General features: G+C 46.3%; 1 protein-coding gene across 1 annotated transcript in view; it reads right to left on the bottom strand.

Moving 5' to 3' along the window:
- Positions 1-18,700, bottom strand: part of gdpd2 (glycerophosphodiester phosphodiesterase domain containing 2) — a 186,576-nt gene that overhangs the window by 149,931 nt on the left and 17,945 nt on the right. Inside the window, exon 3 of the mRNA XM_070881987.1 lies at positions 468-571. Coding sequence (XP_070738088.1) covers positions 468-571 — 104 coding nt within the window. The remainder of the gene's footprint in view (positions 1-467; positions 572-18,700) is intronic.

Raw genomic sequence — 18,700 nt, 5'->3', positions numbered from 1 at the left:
TTTCAGTTCAGTTTTGCATTGTATTTTAGCACAGAAGATGTTACTATTATTTTCTGTATTCCAAGGGTGGGTAGCTATGTTCTGTATATTACTCTAAATATGTTGTTTTCCTTTGCTATTGTTTACTTGTCGATTTACTATTAATAAATCTGGCAGTCTATGGCCTAAGTCATGGTCTGATAAAGTGTTTGTTCTACCCGCTTTCCAAAATCAACCAAATCACATTGAGTCTGTGATAGTAAGACAAAATAGAAGATTTCGGATTGACCCGTGGCCTCATTACATTTACCCAAATATTGGCATGTAGAGGCACACTCCTCCTTGTTGGGGGTGAAGACTCACTTACAGAAATGTTCTTTGGTGCTGAGCAGGTGAAAAGTATCAGAGGTAAAAGCCCAAATACATTACAGGCATCTCCCAGAAGGACACTATCTAACAGCGGGATGCTGGAAATATTTCACACTTACTCATTTAAGTTGCTGTAGTCATTGCGCAGTGCCCACCAGCAGTAAAACCAGAACGCACTGATGCCAAAGGTACAGGACAGGGCGATATACCAGACACACTCCCTCTGCAATGACAGAATAGGGACAATTAGACAAAAGAAGAAACATTGCATTATTTTTCGTAGCGGTTTGATAAAACTGAGTGGCTTGCTGGGCCATTTCAGAGGGCAGTTAAGAGTCACCCACATTGTTGGAGTCACATATAGGCCAGACCGGCTAAGGAAGACAGATTTCCTCCCATTTCTCAAGGGTTTTTACAACAATCCGGTGGTGTCATAGTCACCATTACTGATACTAGCTTTTTATTCCAGATTTATTTAATTAACTGAATTTAAATTCTCAGATGGTGGGATGTCTCTGGATCATTAATCAAATGCCTCTGGATTACTAGTATAGTAACATAACAACTATGCTGCAGTCCTCCAGTATTCTGTGGCAAGTGACTAACCTCCTGATTTTCCAAGGCTTTTCCACCATCTACAGGGTACAAGTCAGGAGGATGATGGAATACTCTCCACTTGCCTGGATGAGTGCAGCTTCAACAACACTCAAGAAGCTCGACACCATCCAGGACAAAGCAGTTCACTTAATTGGCATCCCTTCCACTATCTTAAAGATTCATTCCCTCCACCACTGGCACACCGCGTCTGCATCGTGTACCATCTACAAGATGCACTGCAGCAACTCACCAAGACTATTTCGACAGCACCACCCAAACCCGTGACCTTTACCACCTAGCAGGAAAAGGGCAGGAGGTGCAAGGAAACACCACCACCTCCAAGTTTCCCTCCAAGTCACACACCACTCTGACTTGGAACTATATCGCCGTTCCTTCATCATCGGTGGGTCAAAATCCTGGAACTCCCTCTCTAACAGCATTGTGGCAATATGTTTACCACATAGATAGAAGCGATTCAAGAAGGCAGCTAACTATCACCTTCTCAAGAGCAATTAGGGATGGGCAATAAATGGTGACCTTGTCAGCGATGCCCACATCCCTGGAATGAATAAAAAAAATCTATTACATGTAGTAGTAGTCTTGTTCTCAGCTATTTTGTGTAGGTTCCAGATCCTCTTAACAACAAGCATGAAAAAACTCTTGACAAACAGAATTTCCTTTCATTTAATGTATACAAAATCTTTAACTTGAACAATCTATAATTAGGCAAGCAATAAATCACACAATAAGTATATCAGGGCTCTCAGCCACAACAGAAGTAGAAGGGTAGAAGCAAGTCTGGATGCGTTTTCAAGGTCTGGATTGCAGTCAAATGATGCTGCCATCTGTCAGGATAGCAGCATCTGTGTGCCCACCTGCCAGCTACCTCTGGTGCATGCACATATGACAGAAAAAAGGCAGAACTAAACAAGAGGTGCAGCCTGCAGCTAATCCATCTCAGTACTTAGCTGCCATGAGAGTCCCAGGAGGCTTTAGGAGAAATGTGGCCACCAGGCACCTCACATACTCCAGCCATTCAGGAGAGGCACATAGCTATGTTTAACAGATCACAGATCACAGACCGACACCAAGGGTAAGCATGATGGAAAGAACCACAGTATGAGGTGCTAGGTGCACTCGGGAAAGCCAAGTCTATTGACACCAGGTTAGCATGCAGGTTGTGCATGTCTGTCACTGTGTATGTGCTTCTTCAACTTCAGGCATCTCAAGGCTGCTTTTCTGCTTGTACAAGCTGGCACATCAAATGCCCAATACCAACATGCAGAATGGCTTCCATGGCCAAGTGTGGAAGATGAAGACACATCCTCTCCCATGTCAAAGAAATTCTAACAGAATCAGTGCACCCACATAATTGGGTAAGTGCAGGTCTGTGCAACATGCATCAGGTATAGCAAATTGAACATAAGAACATAAGAATTAGGAACAGGAGTAGGCCATCTAGCCCCTCGAGCCTGCTCCGCCATTCAACGAGATCATGGCTGATCTGGCCGTGGACTCAGCTCCACTTACCCGCCCGCTCCCCATAACCCTTCATTCCCTTATTGGTTAAAAATCTATCTATCTGTGATTTGAACACATTCAATGAGCTAGCCTCAACTGCTTCCCTGGGCAGAGAATTCCACAGATTCACAACCCTCTGGGAGAAGAAATTCCTTCTCAACTCAGTTTTAAATTGGCTCCCCCGTATTTTGAGGCTGTGCCCCCTAGTTCTAGTCTCCCCGACCAGTGGAAACAACCTCTCTGACTCTATCTTGTCTATCCCTTTCATTATTTTAAATGTTTCCATAAGATCACCCCTCATCCTTCTGAACTCCAACGAGTAAAGACCCAGTCTACTCAATCTATCATCATAAGGTAACCCCCTCATCTCCGGAATCAGCCTAGTGAATCGTCTCTGTACCCCCTCCAAAGCTAGTATATCCTTCCTTAAGTAAGGTGATTGCTATCTGATCATTCCTCTGCAACTCATTCTATAGCTTCCTAAAAGAAAGAAGAATTCCTGGAGGAGAGTGCCCATTCTACCTATGAGGCATTAAATTGAACGTGGAGCTCGCTTCAAGGGTAGCATGTGAAAAAAAGTAAAAGAATTGAAAAATGAAGTGTAAAATAGTCAATGATGCATTGACTCTCCCCAAAATTTGCCAACCCCCTGGTGCATAGCAGCAGAAAATTCTTCTTGCATTCTCCCATTTTATTTAACTATTTTATTTGCCTATGGTGCATTATTTTATTCGTTTTTCCTGAGATCACAACACATTAAGGATTGAAGTTAAGTACTGCTAACTAATTCATGAATCTGTGCAGAATATGATCTGATTATGATCTGATATATGAATCTGATACCTGCTTGCTGTGGTCATTTTGGCCGAAAAAGGATTAATTAGACTGTTCCTATAGCTACAGAATGGTCACTGGCCTTGAACAGATGCCTGTATCACTGTTCATTCAAGTTGTTTGGAACAGATCAATAGGTTTCTCAAGTAGAAGTCAAGTACATTCATTTCAAACATGCCATGTGATTGATATTCTGGACATCTTATATGGCCACCTGCGTTCAGTTCATCAGTCAGTTCAAAGCTGTCACGGTATGGGTACGAGAGCATTGGCTTTACATTAAAACATCCATAAGACAAAGGTTCTCTCCCAACCTACCCCCACCACACAGGACTGCCCTCCAATTATCAAGCTCCATGACGAGGCCTTGGACGACGTGGACTATTTTTCCATACCTCGGGAGCCTACTGACATCAAGGGCAGACGTCGATGATGAAATCCAACACTGCCTTCAGTGTGCCAGTGCAGCCTTCAGTCGCCTGAGGAAGAGAGTGTCTGAAGACCAGGATCTCAAACCCGGCACCAAGCGCATGGTCTACAGAGTAGTAGTGATACCTCCCTTCTATATGCTTCAGAGACATGGACTATGTACAACAGGCACCTCAAAGCACTGGAGAAGTACCACCAATGCTGTCTCTGCAAGATCCTGCAAATCTATTGACAGGATAGGCGCATCAACGTCAGTGTTCTCGCTCAAGTCAACATACCCAGCATCGAAGCATTGACCATGCTCGGTCAGTTCCGATGGACGGCAAGTGAGTCCCAGGTGGGCAGAAGAAACGCTTTAAGGACACCCTCAAAGCCTCCTTGAAAAATGCAACATCCCCACCGACACCTGGGAATCCCTGGCCCAAGACCGCTTAAAGTGGAGGAGTAGCATCCAGGAAGGTGCCGAACACCTCGAGCCTCTTCGCCGGGAGCACGCGGAAGCCAAGCGCAAACAGTGGAAGGTGCGTACGACAACCCAGGCACCCCAACCACCCGTCCCTTCAACCGCAGTCTGCCCCACCTGTGTCAGAGACTGTAGGTCCCACATTGGTCTCATCAGTCACCTGAGAACTCGTATTAGCGTGGAAGCAAGTCATCCTCGACATGAGGGACTGCCTGAGAAGAGGAAGTCAGGGTATGAGACTAGTCAGAGGACACATTAGCAGTGAGTAGTCATGTAATCGATAAGTGACTGAATTTCATTATTTATGGTGAGACTTAGCATAAGAGATGCGTCTTTGTTGCTTTTGACATTTAACTCTGCCAGGTTATTGCCCAGGTGCTGAAGATGAAAATTATACTTAAAGAGCAAACCATGGAAAATGCAGGAGTGGGACCCCAGCCCTCATTTACATGTTTTTTTTTCACCTTTTATGAAGCTTGTATGTGTCGTTGGCAGAAAATACCAGGCAGTGCATTTCCGTTAATTTTTCAAGCCCCTGGTGCGTAGCAGCAGGAAACTCCACTTATATTCCCCCATTTTATTTGACAACTGCTATATTTCTTTTCTTTAAGTTGCATTAGTTTCCCAAAATGTTCTTTACTCTGTACTCCGCAGTATCCCCTATGGGACAAGATCAGTTTAAATATTGGATAGAGTGAATTCATATAGAGACAGGCTCAGGATTGCAAAATGACAGTGTCAATGATTTGTGTATACAACAGCAATAAAATGATTAATGATTCAAGTTACGAAAAAGCCACGTGTGTACACTGTACCTGATAATTGGCACCTGATCAAGCATTTCATTCTACAAGGAAAATACAAACAGATAAGAACACCCTCACAACACTGCCACAAAATATTTTATAAGTTTCTATTTTTAGAAAGAACAAAGAACAGAGAGAAAGCTACAGACTGTATATTATTTGTCAAGGCAAACCAATATATATTGTTCCCCATTGATGACAACAGTCAAAATGACTGACGTAAACTGAATCCAGGGAAGACGATTTGTATATATTTTTTGTATCTCAGGCAATTAAACCACCCACTCAATTGGCCCAAGTTTCCCCAGGAATTGCTCCGTTTTTTTTGGAGCAGCTAGATTTTTTTGGAGTATCTTAAAAATCGCAATTCTGCCCATTTAATTTGCTCCAGTGTAAGTGAGTTAGTTAGTTTTTTTAAGTTTAGATTTTTTTTCAAAGGGGGGGGCGTTACCAGTCACTTACGACTGTTTTGGCCATTTAAGCAAGTTTAGACAGCTAAAAGTTACTCCAAACTAACTTAGGCCAGCGTATGTGGCCACGTGGTCACACAGAAAAACCTTGCGGTGAGTTAAGAAATCAGCACAGGTAGCCAGAGATTGGCCGGGGAGAGGGGGGGGGGGCAGTGGCGGAGGGAAGTAAGAGGACCTTGCAAAGGATGAAACACCTTCAAAACATTAAAGAAGCATAAGCACATTCAAGAACTACGTACTCTAGCAACTGTGCCAGAGGATTTCTGCTAACATGCTGATAAAACACCTTAATGGCCAACACTCAAGTACTTTGCAATATGTCAACATAATTTAAATTTTACTTACAAATACAGATATTCTGGTCGCTAATCTAGCCGCCGATGAGGGAGCCCATTTGGCCAGGGCTAGGGGCGGTGTGCTTCGGGCCCCTCCCACACAACCTGCAGCGCACACGCAGAGATTGTGGGGCGAGGAGCTATTGCACATGCGCGCATACTCTAGCGTGCATGTGCAGAGGTCCTGGCATTGTTTACAGCACCGGGACCTGGCTCCACCCCCACTGCTTGTGCTGTGCCATGCCAAGGCCTGCTATGTTCCAAGGAGTGGGGAGAATTCCTAGGTAAGTTTTCGGTGTCGTTTTTAGTGTAGAAAGTCAGCGCACTTCACGGATGTGCGCCGTTTTAACCGGGGCGGGGGGAGGGGGGGGGGAAACTTGGGCCCAATGTATCAGGTGTAAACAAAACCTAGCCAATTTGAGTCAGCAGACAGCACTCAGCCGAAACAGAGTTGATCAAGGTACAAAACAGAAACTTCTTGCAATTTGTAGGGCATGTGTTGACTTTCAGGCACTGAGCATTAAATTATAAATTAGTATTATTTTAAATTCCTCGATTAGATCATCCCTCAACCTTCTACACTCAAGGGAATACAAGTCCTGTTTATGCAACGTGTCTTCATAATTTAACACTTTCAGCCCTGTATCATTCTGGTGAATCTGTGCTATTCCTCTTAACAAATTTTTTATATGAAGCATTCCACCCGGATCTGACACAGGTCCTTGTTTATACGCTACCTAACATTCAGGTATGGTATCCACACCTCGAGATTTCTAATTATTCAGAGTGCAGGTATCTTGCACTGAAGCTGCCCAGACTCTGCAGGGGTGACTAGCCAGGTACAGCAAGACATGAAGTTCTCGGGAATTTGGTGAGAGCGAGAATTCACTGGGTGAGCAGAGAGTGAACTTTGGTAGCACCGTGTTTTTGGCGCTAAGTTTTATCTGTTTGAACATTTAGTGCCTGGCGAGATTGGCTGTGGGAAATGGGGCATTTGTGCCTCAGAAATGAAGGGAGGCAGTACCTGAGACACTAATGGCCTCAATGGGGCACTGTTGGAGCGCTATTACCGGGGCTGCACCCAATTTCAGCTGACTTTCATTCAGCGATAATCAACTTGCTGCTCATTCCAGTTCTTAAAGGGGATGTCCTTTCAGGCAGCACCTGGTCATTTTCATCATTGCTGGAGTTGACTGAGGAAGATCTACAATGGCTGCTCCAATATCTCATAGAAGGGCCGCTCGTTTCAATGACCTGGCATTGGAGATATTAGTTGGGGCAGTGGAGAGAAGGAGCGATGCACTGTGCCCTCCATCTGGGAGCAGGCCAACGCCACAGGTTTTTAGGGCCATGTGGGCAGAAGTAGCTGTGGAGGTGTTGGCCAGCTTCTGTGGTTGACAGAAATTTCTTCTGGCAAATTCAACAACCTCAATCGGGTGGTCAAGGTGAGTACATGTTTCCACCCTCTGAGCCTCTGTCTGTGCACACTCTGCCAACCAGCACTTAATCCAGCAGGCAACCACCAACCATCTGTACCTACTCACAGTCACATCCTCATTTCACGCTTTGCCTACCTTCATAACTATTTAATCACGGCAGGCATATCTTCCACATACTTTACTTGACTCTTACTCACATAGGTTCCTTTCTTTTGCAGGCCAAGATGGCAAACAACAGGATGAAGCAGCAGCGGACTGGAGGGGGTGGGGACAAGCTGAATTGCATCAGCTGACTGACCTGGAGGAGCGACTCATTGGACCGCAGGTGGTGGGCGCCATGGCCGGTGGAGACTGTTAAGTATGGAAGAACTCCACAAGACTGAGTACTGTGAGCTAAAACTGATGTGACCTTAGTCTCTTTAATACAACTCCAGAGTGCCTAAGCAGCCTGGCAGACAATCTTTTATACATCCTTGCACGAGGTGTGCAGGTGACCCTTGGGCCTCCAACAGTTGCGCCCTCTGGTGGCAAGTCTTACACAGTTACAATGTTTACATACATAACATCACTCCCCTCCAAAATCTTTGATACAAATTATTTACAAGTTGAGACGATCCGGGGCCCTACGCTCCCTGGTTGATTGTCTGAGTTCAAACTCTGGCATGGGTGAGTTGGTCGGACCATTGCTGCACTGCGGCCCGGCTGGTCTGACAGGTCTGTTGGGAATGGTGGGTTCATCCTCTTGATTGACAATGAGGTCGATTGCTGGTTGGGTGTGTGTTGGTGGATCGATGATGGTGATGTCCTATTCAGGTTGTTCCTGGTTGTCGGTGAACCGCAGTTTGGTTTGATTCAAATGCTTTCTGCACGTTTATCCATTCAATAGTTTGACTATAAACACTCTATTCCCCTCCTTGGCCAAGACAGTGCCAGCGATCCATTTAGGACCATGACCATAATTCAGGACAAACACAGGGACGTTAACATCAATGTCACGTGATACAGCCGTGCGATCGTGGTACATGTTTTGCTGGCGACGCTGGGTTTCAAGATGATTATTTAGATCCGGATAGACCAGGGAGAGCCTGGTTTTGCGTGCTCTCTTCATTAACAATTCTGCAGGGGGAATCCCAGTGAGCGAGTGGGGTTCCATCCAGTAGCTGCGCAGAACCCGAGATAAGCGGGTCTGCAGGGAGCCTTTCGTCACGCATTTCAAGTTCTGCTTGATAGTTTAGACTGCCCGTTCCGCTTGACCATTGGATACGGGCTTAAATGGGGCAGACCTGACAAGCTTGATGCCATTGCAGGTCATAAACTCATTGAATTCCGAGCTGGTGAAACACGGCCCATTGTCACTGACAAGGACGTCGGGCTAGCCATGGGTGGCGAGCATAGCCCGGAGGCTTTCAATGGCGGCAGTGAATGTGCTGGATGACATGATTACACATTCAATCCATTTAGAGTAAGCGTCCACTACAACTAAAAACATCTTTCCGAGAAAGGGGCCAACAAAATCTATGTGGATCCTGGCCCACGGTTTGGAGGGCTATGACCACAGGCTCAATGAAGCCTCCCTTGGTGCATTGCTCAATTGTGAGCACGTGTTGCACTGGTGTACGCATGACTCTAAGTCCGAGTCAATGCCGGGCCACCAAACATGTGACCTGGCTATAGTCTTCATCATGACTATGCCTGGGTGGGTATTGTGTAGGTCGCGTATAAACGTTTCCCTGCCTTTTTTTGGCAAAACCATGCAATTACCCCATAAGAGACAATCCGACTGGATGGACATTTCAGCTTTGCGTCGGTGAAACGGTTTAATTTCATCTTGCATTTCCCCGGGAACGGCCGACCAGCTCCCATTGAGGACACAACTTTTTACAAGTGATAGTACAGGGTCCTGGCTGGTCCAGGTCCTGATCTGGCGAGCAGTGACGGGTGAGCCCCTCGCTCTCAAAAGCATCCATTACCAGAAGCAAGTCCGCAGGCTGCGCCATTTCCACCCTGGTAGTGGGCAATGGTAGCAGACTGAGGGCATCAGCACAGTTCTCCGTGCCTGGTCTGTGGTGGATTAGACATAGAAACATAGAAAATAGGTGCAGGAGTAGGCCATTCGGCCCTTCTAGCCTGCACCGCCATTCAATGAGTTCATGGCTGAACATGCAACTTCAGTACCCCATTCCTGCTTTCTCACCATACCCCTTGATTCCCCTAGTAGTAAGGACTTCATCTAACTCCTTTTTGAATATATTTAGTGAATTGGCCTCAACAACTTTCTGTGGTAGAGAATTCCACAGGTTCACCACTCTCTGGGTGAAGAAATTCCTCCTCATCTCAGTCCTAAATGGCTTCCCCCTTATCCTTAGACTGTGTCCCCTGGTTCTGGACTTCCCCAACATTGGGAACATTCTTCCTGCATCTAACCTGTCTAACCCCGTCAGAATTTTAAACGTTTCTATGAGGTCCCCTCTCATTCTTCTGAACTCCAGTGAATACAAGCCCAGTCTTTCTTGATAGGTCAGTCCCGCCATCCCGGGAATCAGTCTGGTGAACCTTCGCTGCACTCCCTCAATAGCAAGAATGTCCTTCCTCAGGTTAGGAGACCAAAACTGTACACAATACTCCAGGTGTGGCCTCACCAAGGCCCTGTACAATTGTAGCAACACCTCCCTGCCCTTGTACTCAAATCCCCTCGCTATGAAGGCCAACATGCCATTTGCTTTCTTAACCGCCTGCTGTACCTGCATGCCAACCTTCAATGACTGATGTACCATGACACCCAGGTCTCGTTGCACCTCTCCTTTTCCTAATCTGTCACCATTCAGATAATAGTCTGTCTCTCTGTTTTTACCACCAAAGTGGATAACCTCACATTTATCCACATTATACTTCATCTGCCATGCATTTGCCCACTCACCTAACCTATCCAAGTCGCTCTGCAGCCTCATAGAATCCTCCTTGCAGCTCACACTGCCACCCAACTTAGTGTCATCCGCAAATTTGGAGATACTACATTTAATCCCCTCGTCTAAATCATTAATGTACAGTGTAAACAGCTGGGGCCCCAGCACAGAACCTTGCGGTACCCCACATAGTCATAGGCGGACAATGTTAGTCCCATCTTTGGATGCGGGACGAAGCATTGGTGTTTATACCTTTGCTCTCTGAAAACAGCAAAATGAGCGGCTTGTGGTCGGTTTCAAGCTCAAACCAAAGTTCAAATAGGTATGGTGCATTTTCTTAACCCCATATACACATGCTAACGCCTCTTTCTCGATCATACTGTAGGCTCTTTCAATCTTAGACAGACTTCGAGATGCGTATGCAACCGGTTGAAGTTTGCCCGATACATTGGTTTGCTATAACACACAGCCGACCCTGTACAAAGATGCATCACAAGCACTAATCGTTTACACGGGTCATACAGTACAAGTAACTTATGAGAACAAAGTAGGTTTCTGGCCTTCTCAAAGGCTGTCTCTTGAGATTTGCTTGAATCGACATTGATGGGCTCGATGATTACCCCCGCAGCGCCAACATGGTGCTAATGGATTTGCATCCACGCCCGATGGCAGACTCTGATTCATCCTAGGTCTTGCAGCTGCAGATGTGTAGGCCCTGCCATATGCAGTTCTGCCTGCTAGCGATTTTATTCACAGTACTTGCCGGTGAGCTTAAATGCTGGGAAGATCTCTGCCTGGGCTATCGTGATGGTCTTGCTCAGGTCTAGGGGTTCGGCGGACAGCAGCTTGCGAAGAATGACCTCGTGGCCGATGCCAAGCACAAAAAAGTCCCGCAGCATTTCCCCCAAAAATCCAGCAAATTCACAAGTTCCGCAAGGCGTCTTAGGTCGGTGACATAACTCGCCCCGCCCTGGCCCTCGGAGCGGTGGTGCGTGTAGAAGCGATACCTGGCCATTAAGACGCTCTCCTTCAGCTTGAGGTAGTTCCGAACCAGCGTACACAACTCTATATATGTCTTCTCCGCTGGTTTCTCCAGTGCTAGCAGATTCTTGATGAGGTCGTATATTGTGGACCCAAACACGGTGAGGAGAATCGCCCTGCGCTTGATCGCTTTATCGTCCCCATCTAGCTCATTGGCCATAAAGTACTGGTCGAGACGCTCAATGAAGGCTTCCCAATCATCACCCTCTACAAATCTCTCTAAAATACCAATGGCAGCCATGACTGCGTGAAAGTTCGTAATCTGTTACTCATCGCCAATTGTTAAATATGGAAGAACTCCACAAGACTGAATACTGTGAGCTTAGTCTCTTTAATACAACTCCAGAGTGTCTAAGCAGCATGGCAGACAACCTTTTATACACCCTTACACGAGGTGTGCAGGTGACCCTTGGGCTTCCAACAGTTGCACTCTCTGGTGGCAAGTCTTACACAGTTATAATCGTTACATACATATCATCGACATCGAGCCCACTGGGGGCAACACTGGTATCTTTATCCCCTCTTCTCATCCCACTTCCCCATTAAACCAGAAGGCCATATCACTTTCCAGCTCCTCATACCATCTGCCTTCCTTGCTCCATCTCTGCCCTCCTGCCCCCACCTTAACACGACTCTTGTGCCTTTTATGCTTTCAGATAACCATGCAGCAGGTGAGCAGCCTGTGCCTGAGCCCCCCCAACCCAGTCAGGAGGGAGAAGAAGAAGGGGACAAGCATGAGGAAGGGAAGGAGGAGGAGGAGTCAAGCACTATGACCCTGCTTCTCTCACCTGCAGGCACCAGCTCAGATACTGGCACAACACGGTCCTTAGAGGTTAGCTTAGGGCAGGGGTATGCACTGGGTGATGCACCGGGACCGAGTGGGCTGCAGCATGGTCAGGGGGAAAGAGAAACCTCGGAATCCATAGAAACATAGAAACATAGAAATTAGGTGCAGGAACAGGCCATTCGGCCCATTAAGCCTGCACTGCCATTCAATAAGATCATGGCTGATCATTCAACCTCAGTACCCCTTTCCTGCTTTCTCTCCATACCCCTTGATTCCTTTAGCCATAAGGGCCATATCTAACTCCCTTTTGAATATATCTAACGAACTGGCATCAACAACTTTCTGCGATAGAGAATTCCACACGTTAACCACTCTCTGAGTGAAGACGTTTCTCCTCATCTCGGTCCTAAATGGCTTACCCCTTATTCTAAGACTGTGACCCCTGGTTCTGGAACTCCCCAGCAACGGGAACATTCTTCCTCCCTCTAACCTATCCAATCCCGCCAGAATTTTATATGTTTCTATGAGTTCCCCTCTCATTCTTCTAAACTCCAGTGAATACAGGCCCAGTTGATCCAGTCTCTCCTCATATGTCAGTCCTGCCATCCCGGTAATCAGTCTGGTGAACCTTCACTGTACTCCCTCAAAAGCAAGAACATCCTTCCTCAGATTAGGAGACCAAAACTGAACACAATATTCCAGGTGTGGCCTCACCGAGGCTCTGTACAACTGCAGTAAGACCTCCATGCTCCTATACTCAAATCCCCTAGATATGAAGGCCAACATTCTATTTGCCTTCTTCACCGCCTGCTGTACCTGCATGCCAACCTTCAATGACTGATGTACCATGACACCCAGGTCTCGTTGCACCTCCTCTTTCCCTAATCTTCCGCCATTCAGATAATATTCTGTCTTCCTGTTTTTGCCACCAAAATGGATAACCTCACATTTAACCACATTATACCGCATCTGCCATGCATTAGCCCACTCACCTAACCTGTCCAAGTCACCCTGCAGCCTTTTAGCATCCTCCTCACAGCTCACTCCGCCACCCAGCTTAGTGTCATCTGCAAACTTGGAGATATTACACTCAATTCCTTTATCTAAATCATTGATGTATATTGTAAATAGCTGGGGTCCAAGCACTGAACCTTGAGGTACCCCACTAGTCACTACCTGCCATTCTGAAAAGGACCCATTTATTCCGACTCTCTGCTTCCTGTCTGTCAATCAGTTTTCTATCCACATCAATACATTACCCCCAATACCATGTGCTTTAATTTTGCACATTAATCTCTTGTGTGGGACCTTGTCAAAAGCCTTTTGAAAGTCCAAATATACCACATCCACTGGTTCTCCCTTGTCCACTCTACCTCCTCAAAAAATTCTAGAAGATTTGTCAAGCATGATTTCCCTTTCATAAATCCATGCTGACTTGGACCGATCCTGTCACTGCTTTCCAAATGCGCTGTTATTTCATCTTTAATAATTGATTCCAACATTTTCCCCACCACCGATGTCAGGCTAACCGATCTATAATTCCCTGTTGTCTCTCTCCCCCCTTTTTAAAAAAGTGATGTTACATTAGTGTAATGTCTGTAAGCTTGTAATGTTTGTAGCTCCACACTGTGGATGTGGACGTATTGTGTACTGCAAGTGCAGGGTTAATAATAAACAGAACTAGGCAGATTTCCGGAGACTTCCAAGAGAGCTGCCTGCCATATTAGGAAGCTGTGTGTGCTGTGCTCTGTGAATATAATCACAATTAGCTACCCTCCAGTCCATAGGAACTGATCCAGAGTCAATAGAATGTTGGAAAATGATGACCAATGCATCCACTATTTCGAGGGCCACTTCTTTAAGTACTCTGGGATGCAGCCTATCAGGCCTGGGGATTTATCGGCGTTTACTCCTATCAATTTCCCTAACACAACTTCCTGAATAATAAGGATTTCCTTCAGTTCCTCCTTTTCGCTCGACCCTCGAACCCCTAGTATTTCCGGAAGGTTATTTGTGTCTTCCTTAGTGAAGACAGATCCAAAGTATTTGTTCAATTGGTCTGCCATTTGTTTGTTCCCCATTATAAATTCACCTGATTCTGACTGCAAAGGACCTACGTTGGTCTTCACTAATCTTTTTCTCTTCACATATCTATAGAAGCTTTTGCAGTCAGTTTTTATGTTCCCTGCAAGCTTCCTCTCATACTCTATTTCCCCCCTCCTACTTAGACCCTTTGTCCTCCTCTGCTGGATTCTAAATTTCTCCCAGTCCTCAGGTTTGCTGCTTTTTCTGGCCATTTTATATGCCTCTTCCTTGGATTTAACACTATCCCTAATTTCCCTTGTTAGCCACGGTTGAGCTACCTTCCCCGTTTTATTTTTACTCCAGACAGGGATGTACAATTGTTGAAGTTCATCCATGTGATCTATAAATGTCTGCCATTGCCTATCCACTGTCAACCCTTTAAGTATCATTTGCCAGGCTATCCTAGCCAATTCATGTCTCATACAATCGAAATTACCTTTCCTTAAGTTCAGGACCCTAGTCTCTGAATTAACACTGTCACTCTCCATCTTAATAAAGAATTCTACCATATTATGGTCACTCTTCCCCAGGGGGCCTCGCACAACAAGATTGCTAATTAGTCCCCTCTCATTACACAACACCCAGTCTAGGATGGCCAGCTTTCTAGTTGGTTCCTCGACATATTGGTCTAGAAAGCCATCCCTAATACACTCCAGGAAATCCTCCTCCATCGTATTGCTACCAGCTTGGTTAGCCCAATCTATATGTCGATTAAAGTCGCCCATGGTAACTGCTGCACCTTTATTGCACGCATCCCTAATTTCTTGTTTGATGCCATTCCCAACCTGACTACTACTGTACACAACTCCCACTAGTCCTCCCCGGAGGGTGAGTTCATGCGTGAGTTCTGCTGCACAGGACTCAGACGAGGACCTCGATGAGGAGGGTGATGGCCATGCCCTCCAACATGATTGATGGAATGGCAAGAGTGCCTGATAGCCTGTCAGAAGTGCTAAGGAGTCCGCCTCCCATATTGTACACAGCCCAAGTATAAAAGGCCAGCCATTTTGTATATTAGGCACTTTGGGCCTTAATAAAGCAGAGCCAAAGTCATATCTCTTGGAGTTAAACAGTACTCAGTCTAACAGTTATTGCATACCCAACCTTTTGCGATGAGACAACAAGAACCTTTGCATGCAAAAATGAGCACAATTGGATTGTTGGAGCGATTTGTGGAAGGAGAAGATTGGGCAACTTTGTGAGCCGTTTGAGCCAGTTCTTCATGGGCAACAAAATGGAGGAGGTCGGCGACGCAGATCGGCGCCGGGCGCTGTTCCTCACGGTTTGTGGTCCAAAAATTTATGGTCTGATAAAGAATCTACTCCTGCCTGTGAGTCCAACAGAGAAGACATATGAAGAATTGTGTATACACTGGTACAGGACCACCTTAAGCCAGACGAAGGCATCGTCATCTCGAGATACAGATTTTACAAGCACGTTCGCTCAGAGGGCCAGAATTCGGCGGAATTCGTTGCCGACCCGAGACATCTAGTGGGACCGTGTAAGTTTGAGGCTGTGCAGGCAGACATGCTGCGGGACTTCTTTGTAATAAGCATCAACCACGAGGTGATCCTGCGTAAACTACTGACAGTGGAGACGTTGGACTTGAACAGGGCCATCACGATCGCTCAGTCATGCATGACGATGGATAGAAGTCTAAAGAAGTGAAAAATCGAAACTCGGCAAGTACTGTAAATATGATTGATTCGGCGTTCGGCAGAGCAGCACATGGCAGGGCCCACCCGACTGCGTACGTGAAACCTATGGCTGCCCAAAATCCGCCAGCGGGAATACATCCAATTTCTCCGTGTTGGCATTGTGGTGGAAATCCCCGGCACCAGCAGTGCCGATTTAAGCAATACAGTTGCAAAGGCTGTCTGAGAGTGAGGCACCTCCAGCGCAAGTATCTGCAGATGAGCAAGCGTGCTGCGACACACCACGTGGAGGATGATGGTCAGACTAGTGCGGATCCGGATATGCAATCCGAGATACCAGAGGAGGAAGTGTATGGATTGTACTCGTTCCTAACTAAGAGCAAACCGATAATGATCAACATGAAATTTAATGAAGTGCCGGTATGGATGGAACTGGACATGGGGGCGAGTCAATCAATAATGAGTCAGAGGGCATTCGACAAGCTGTGGGATACTAAGGATGTGAGGCCAAGGCTGAGTCCAGTCAATGCCAAGTTGCGCACATACACCAAAGAACTCATAACGGTGATTGGCAGTGCCACAATTAAAGAGCCATATGATGGTGCGGTTCACGAGTTACCGCTATGGATTGTCGCGGGCAATGACTCAACGCTGTTCGGTAGGAACTGGCTTGAAAAAAATCAGATGCAATTGGTATGACATTAAGGCATTGTCGTCGGAGAAAGATACATGTGCCCAAGTACTGAGCAAGTTCCCCTCGCTGTTTGAACCAGGCATCGGCAACTTCATGGGAGCCAAGGTATAGATCCACGAGGACTCGGATGCAAAACCCGTCCATCATAAAGCTCGGGCAGTTCTGTAGATGGTGAGGGAGAAGGTCGAAATCGAACTGGACAGACTCCAGCGTGAAGGGATCATATCACCGATCAAATTTAATTAATGGGCTAGCCCCATTGTTCCTGTGCTGAAAAGTGATGGCACAGTCAGAATCTGTGGAGACTACAAGGCTATGATCAACAGGAATCAGTACCTGTTAACAAAGGCTGATGACGTGTTTGCAACACTAGCCGGGGGGAAGTCGTTCACCAAACTGTACTTGACGTCGGCCTACATGACACAGGAGCTGGTCGAGATGTCGAAGAGACTTACGTGCATTAACACGCATAAAGGATTGTTTAGTTATCACAGGTGCCCTTTTGGAATTCGCTCGGCTGCAGCAATATTTCAGAGGAGCATGGAGAGTCGACTGAAGTCCGTTCCCAGAACCGTCGTGTTCCAAGATGACATACTGGTCACAGGTCGTGACTCCGAGGAACATCTGAACAACCTGGAAGAGGTTCTACATCGCCTGGACAAAGTGGGACTCAGACTGAAATGCGCAAAGTGCGTCTTCATGGCACCAGGGGTCGAATTCCTGGGGAGCAAAATTGCTGCTGACGGCATCAGGCCAATGGACGCGAAAACCAAGGCCATCAAGAATGCACCGAAGCCGCAGAATGTGACGGAGCTGCATTCAATTCCTGGGTCTACTCAAATACTTCGGTACCTTCCTATCTAAATTGAGCACCTTATTAGAACCACTGCACATGCTGCTAAGAAAAGGCGACTACTGGGTGTGGGGTGCGTCTCAAGACCGAGCTTTTGAGAAAGCCACTAATCTGCTTTGCTCTAACAAGCTGCTGGTACATTATGACCCATTTAAATGTTTAGTATTGGCCTGTGATGCTTCATCATTTGGAATTGATTGCGTAATCCAACAAGCTAATGAGTCAGGTAAACTTCAACTGGTCGTGTACGCTTCAAAAAGTTTGCCTAAACGGAAAGAGCCTAGAGCATGGTAGAGAAAGAGGCACTAGCCTGTATGTATGGAGTTAAAAAGATGCATCAGTACCTGTTTGGTCTTCAGTTTGAAGTGGAGATAGATCACAAGCCGCTCATTTCACTGTTCTCTGAAAACAAAGGTATCAATACCAATGCTTCATCCTGCATCCAGAGGTGGGCGCTGACATTATCCGCTTATGATTATGTCATTCACCATAGACCTGGCACCGAGAATTGTGCCGATGCTTTGAGCCATCTGCCGTTGCCCACACCGGAGGTGGAAACGCCACAACCGGCAGACCTATTGTTAGTTATGGATGCTTTTGAGAGTGAAGGAACCCCTGTCATGGCTCAACAAGTTAAGACCTGGACCAGCCAGGACCCGATTTTATCGGTGGTGAAAAGATGCATCCTCAAAGGTGATTGGTCTGTCATACCCAAGCAAATGTGCGAGGGGACCAAACCTTACATTCATCACAAAGACGAACTGTCTATTCAATCGGATTGTATATTGTGGGACAATCGTGTTGTTATGCCCAAGAAAGGGAGAGAGAAATTTGTACGTGAGCTACATAGCACACATCCCGGCATTGTAATGATGAAAGCCATCGCCAGGTCTCATATATAGTGGCCAGGAATTGACACTGAGCTGGAATCATGTGTGCATCAGTGCAACACTTGCATGCAGCTCAGCAAAGCACCAGCGCAATCGCTGCTGAGTCTGTAGTCGTGGCCGTCCAAACCATGGTCCAGGATCCACATAGACTTTGCAGGTCCCTTCCTGGGGAAGATATTTTTAGTTGTGGTGGATGCATATTCGAAGTGGATAGAGTGTATAATCATGGAATCCAGCACATCCACAGCTACTATTGAGAATCTCAGTGTCATGTTTGCGACACATGGTCTGCCTGACATCGTTGTTAGCGACAACGGATCGTGCTTCACCAGTCAGGAGTTTCAAGAGTTCATGAAACTCAATGGTATCAAACATGCAAGGTCAGCACCATTCAAACCTGCATCCAATGGGCAAGCAGAACGTGCTGTCTAAATCATAAAGCAGAATATGAAGCGAATAACCCAAGGGTCACTGCAGACCCGCCTGTCATGCATACTGCGTAGTTTCAGGACAAGACCACACATGCTTACCGGGGTCTCACCTGCTTAAC

The sequence above is a fragment of the Pristiophorus japonicus genome, chromosome 6, assembly GCF_044704955.1.
Source record: "Pristiophorus japonicus isolate sPriJap1 chromosome 6, sPriJap1.hap1, whole genome shotgun sequence".
NCBI lineage: Eukaryota > Metazoa > Chordata > Chondrichthyes > Pristiophoridae > Pristiophorus > Pristiophorus japonicus.
The sequence above is the reverse complement of the archived record's forward strand: the minus strand, read 5'-3'. Positions and strand labels throughout refer to the sequence as shown.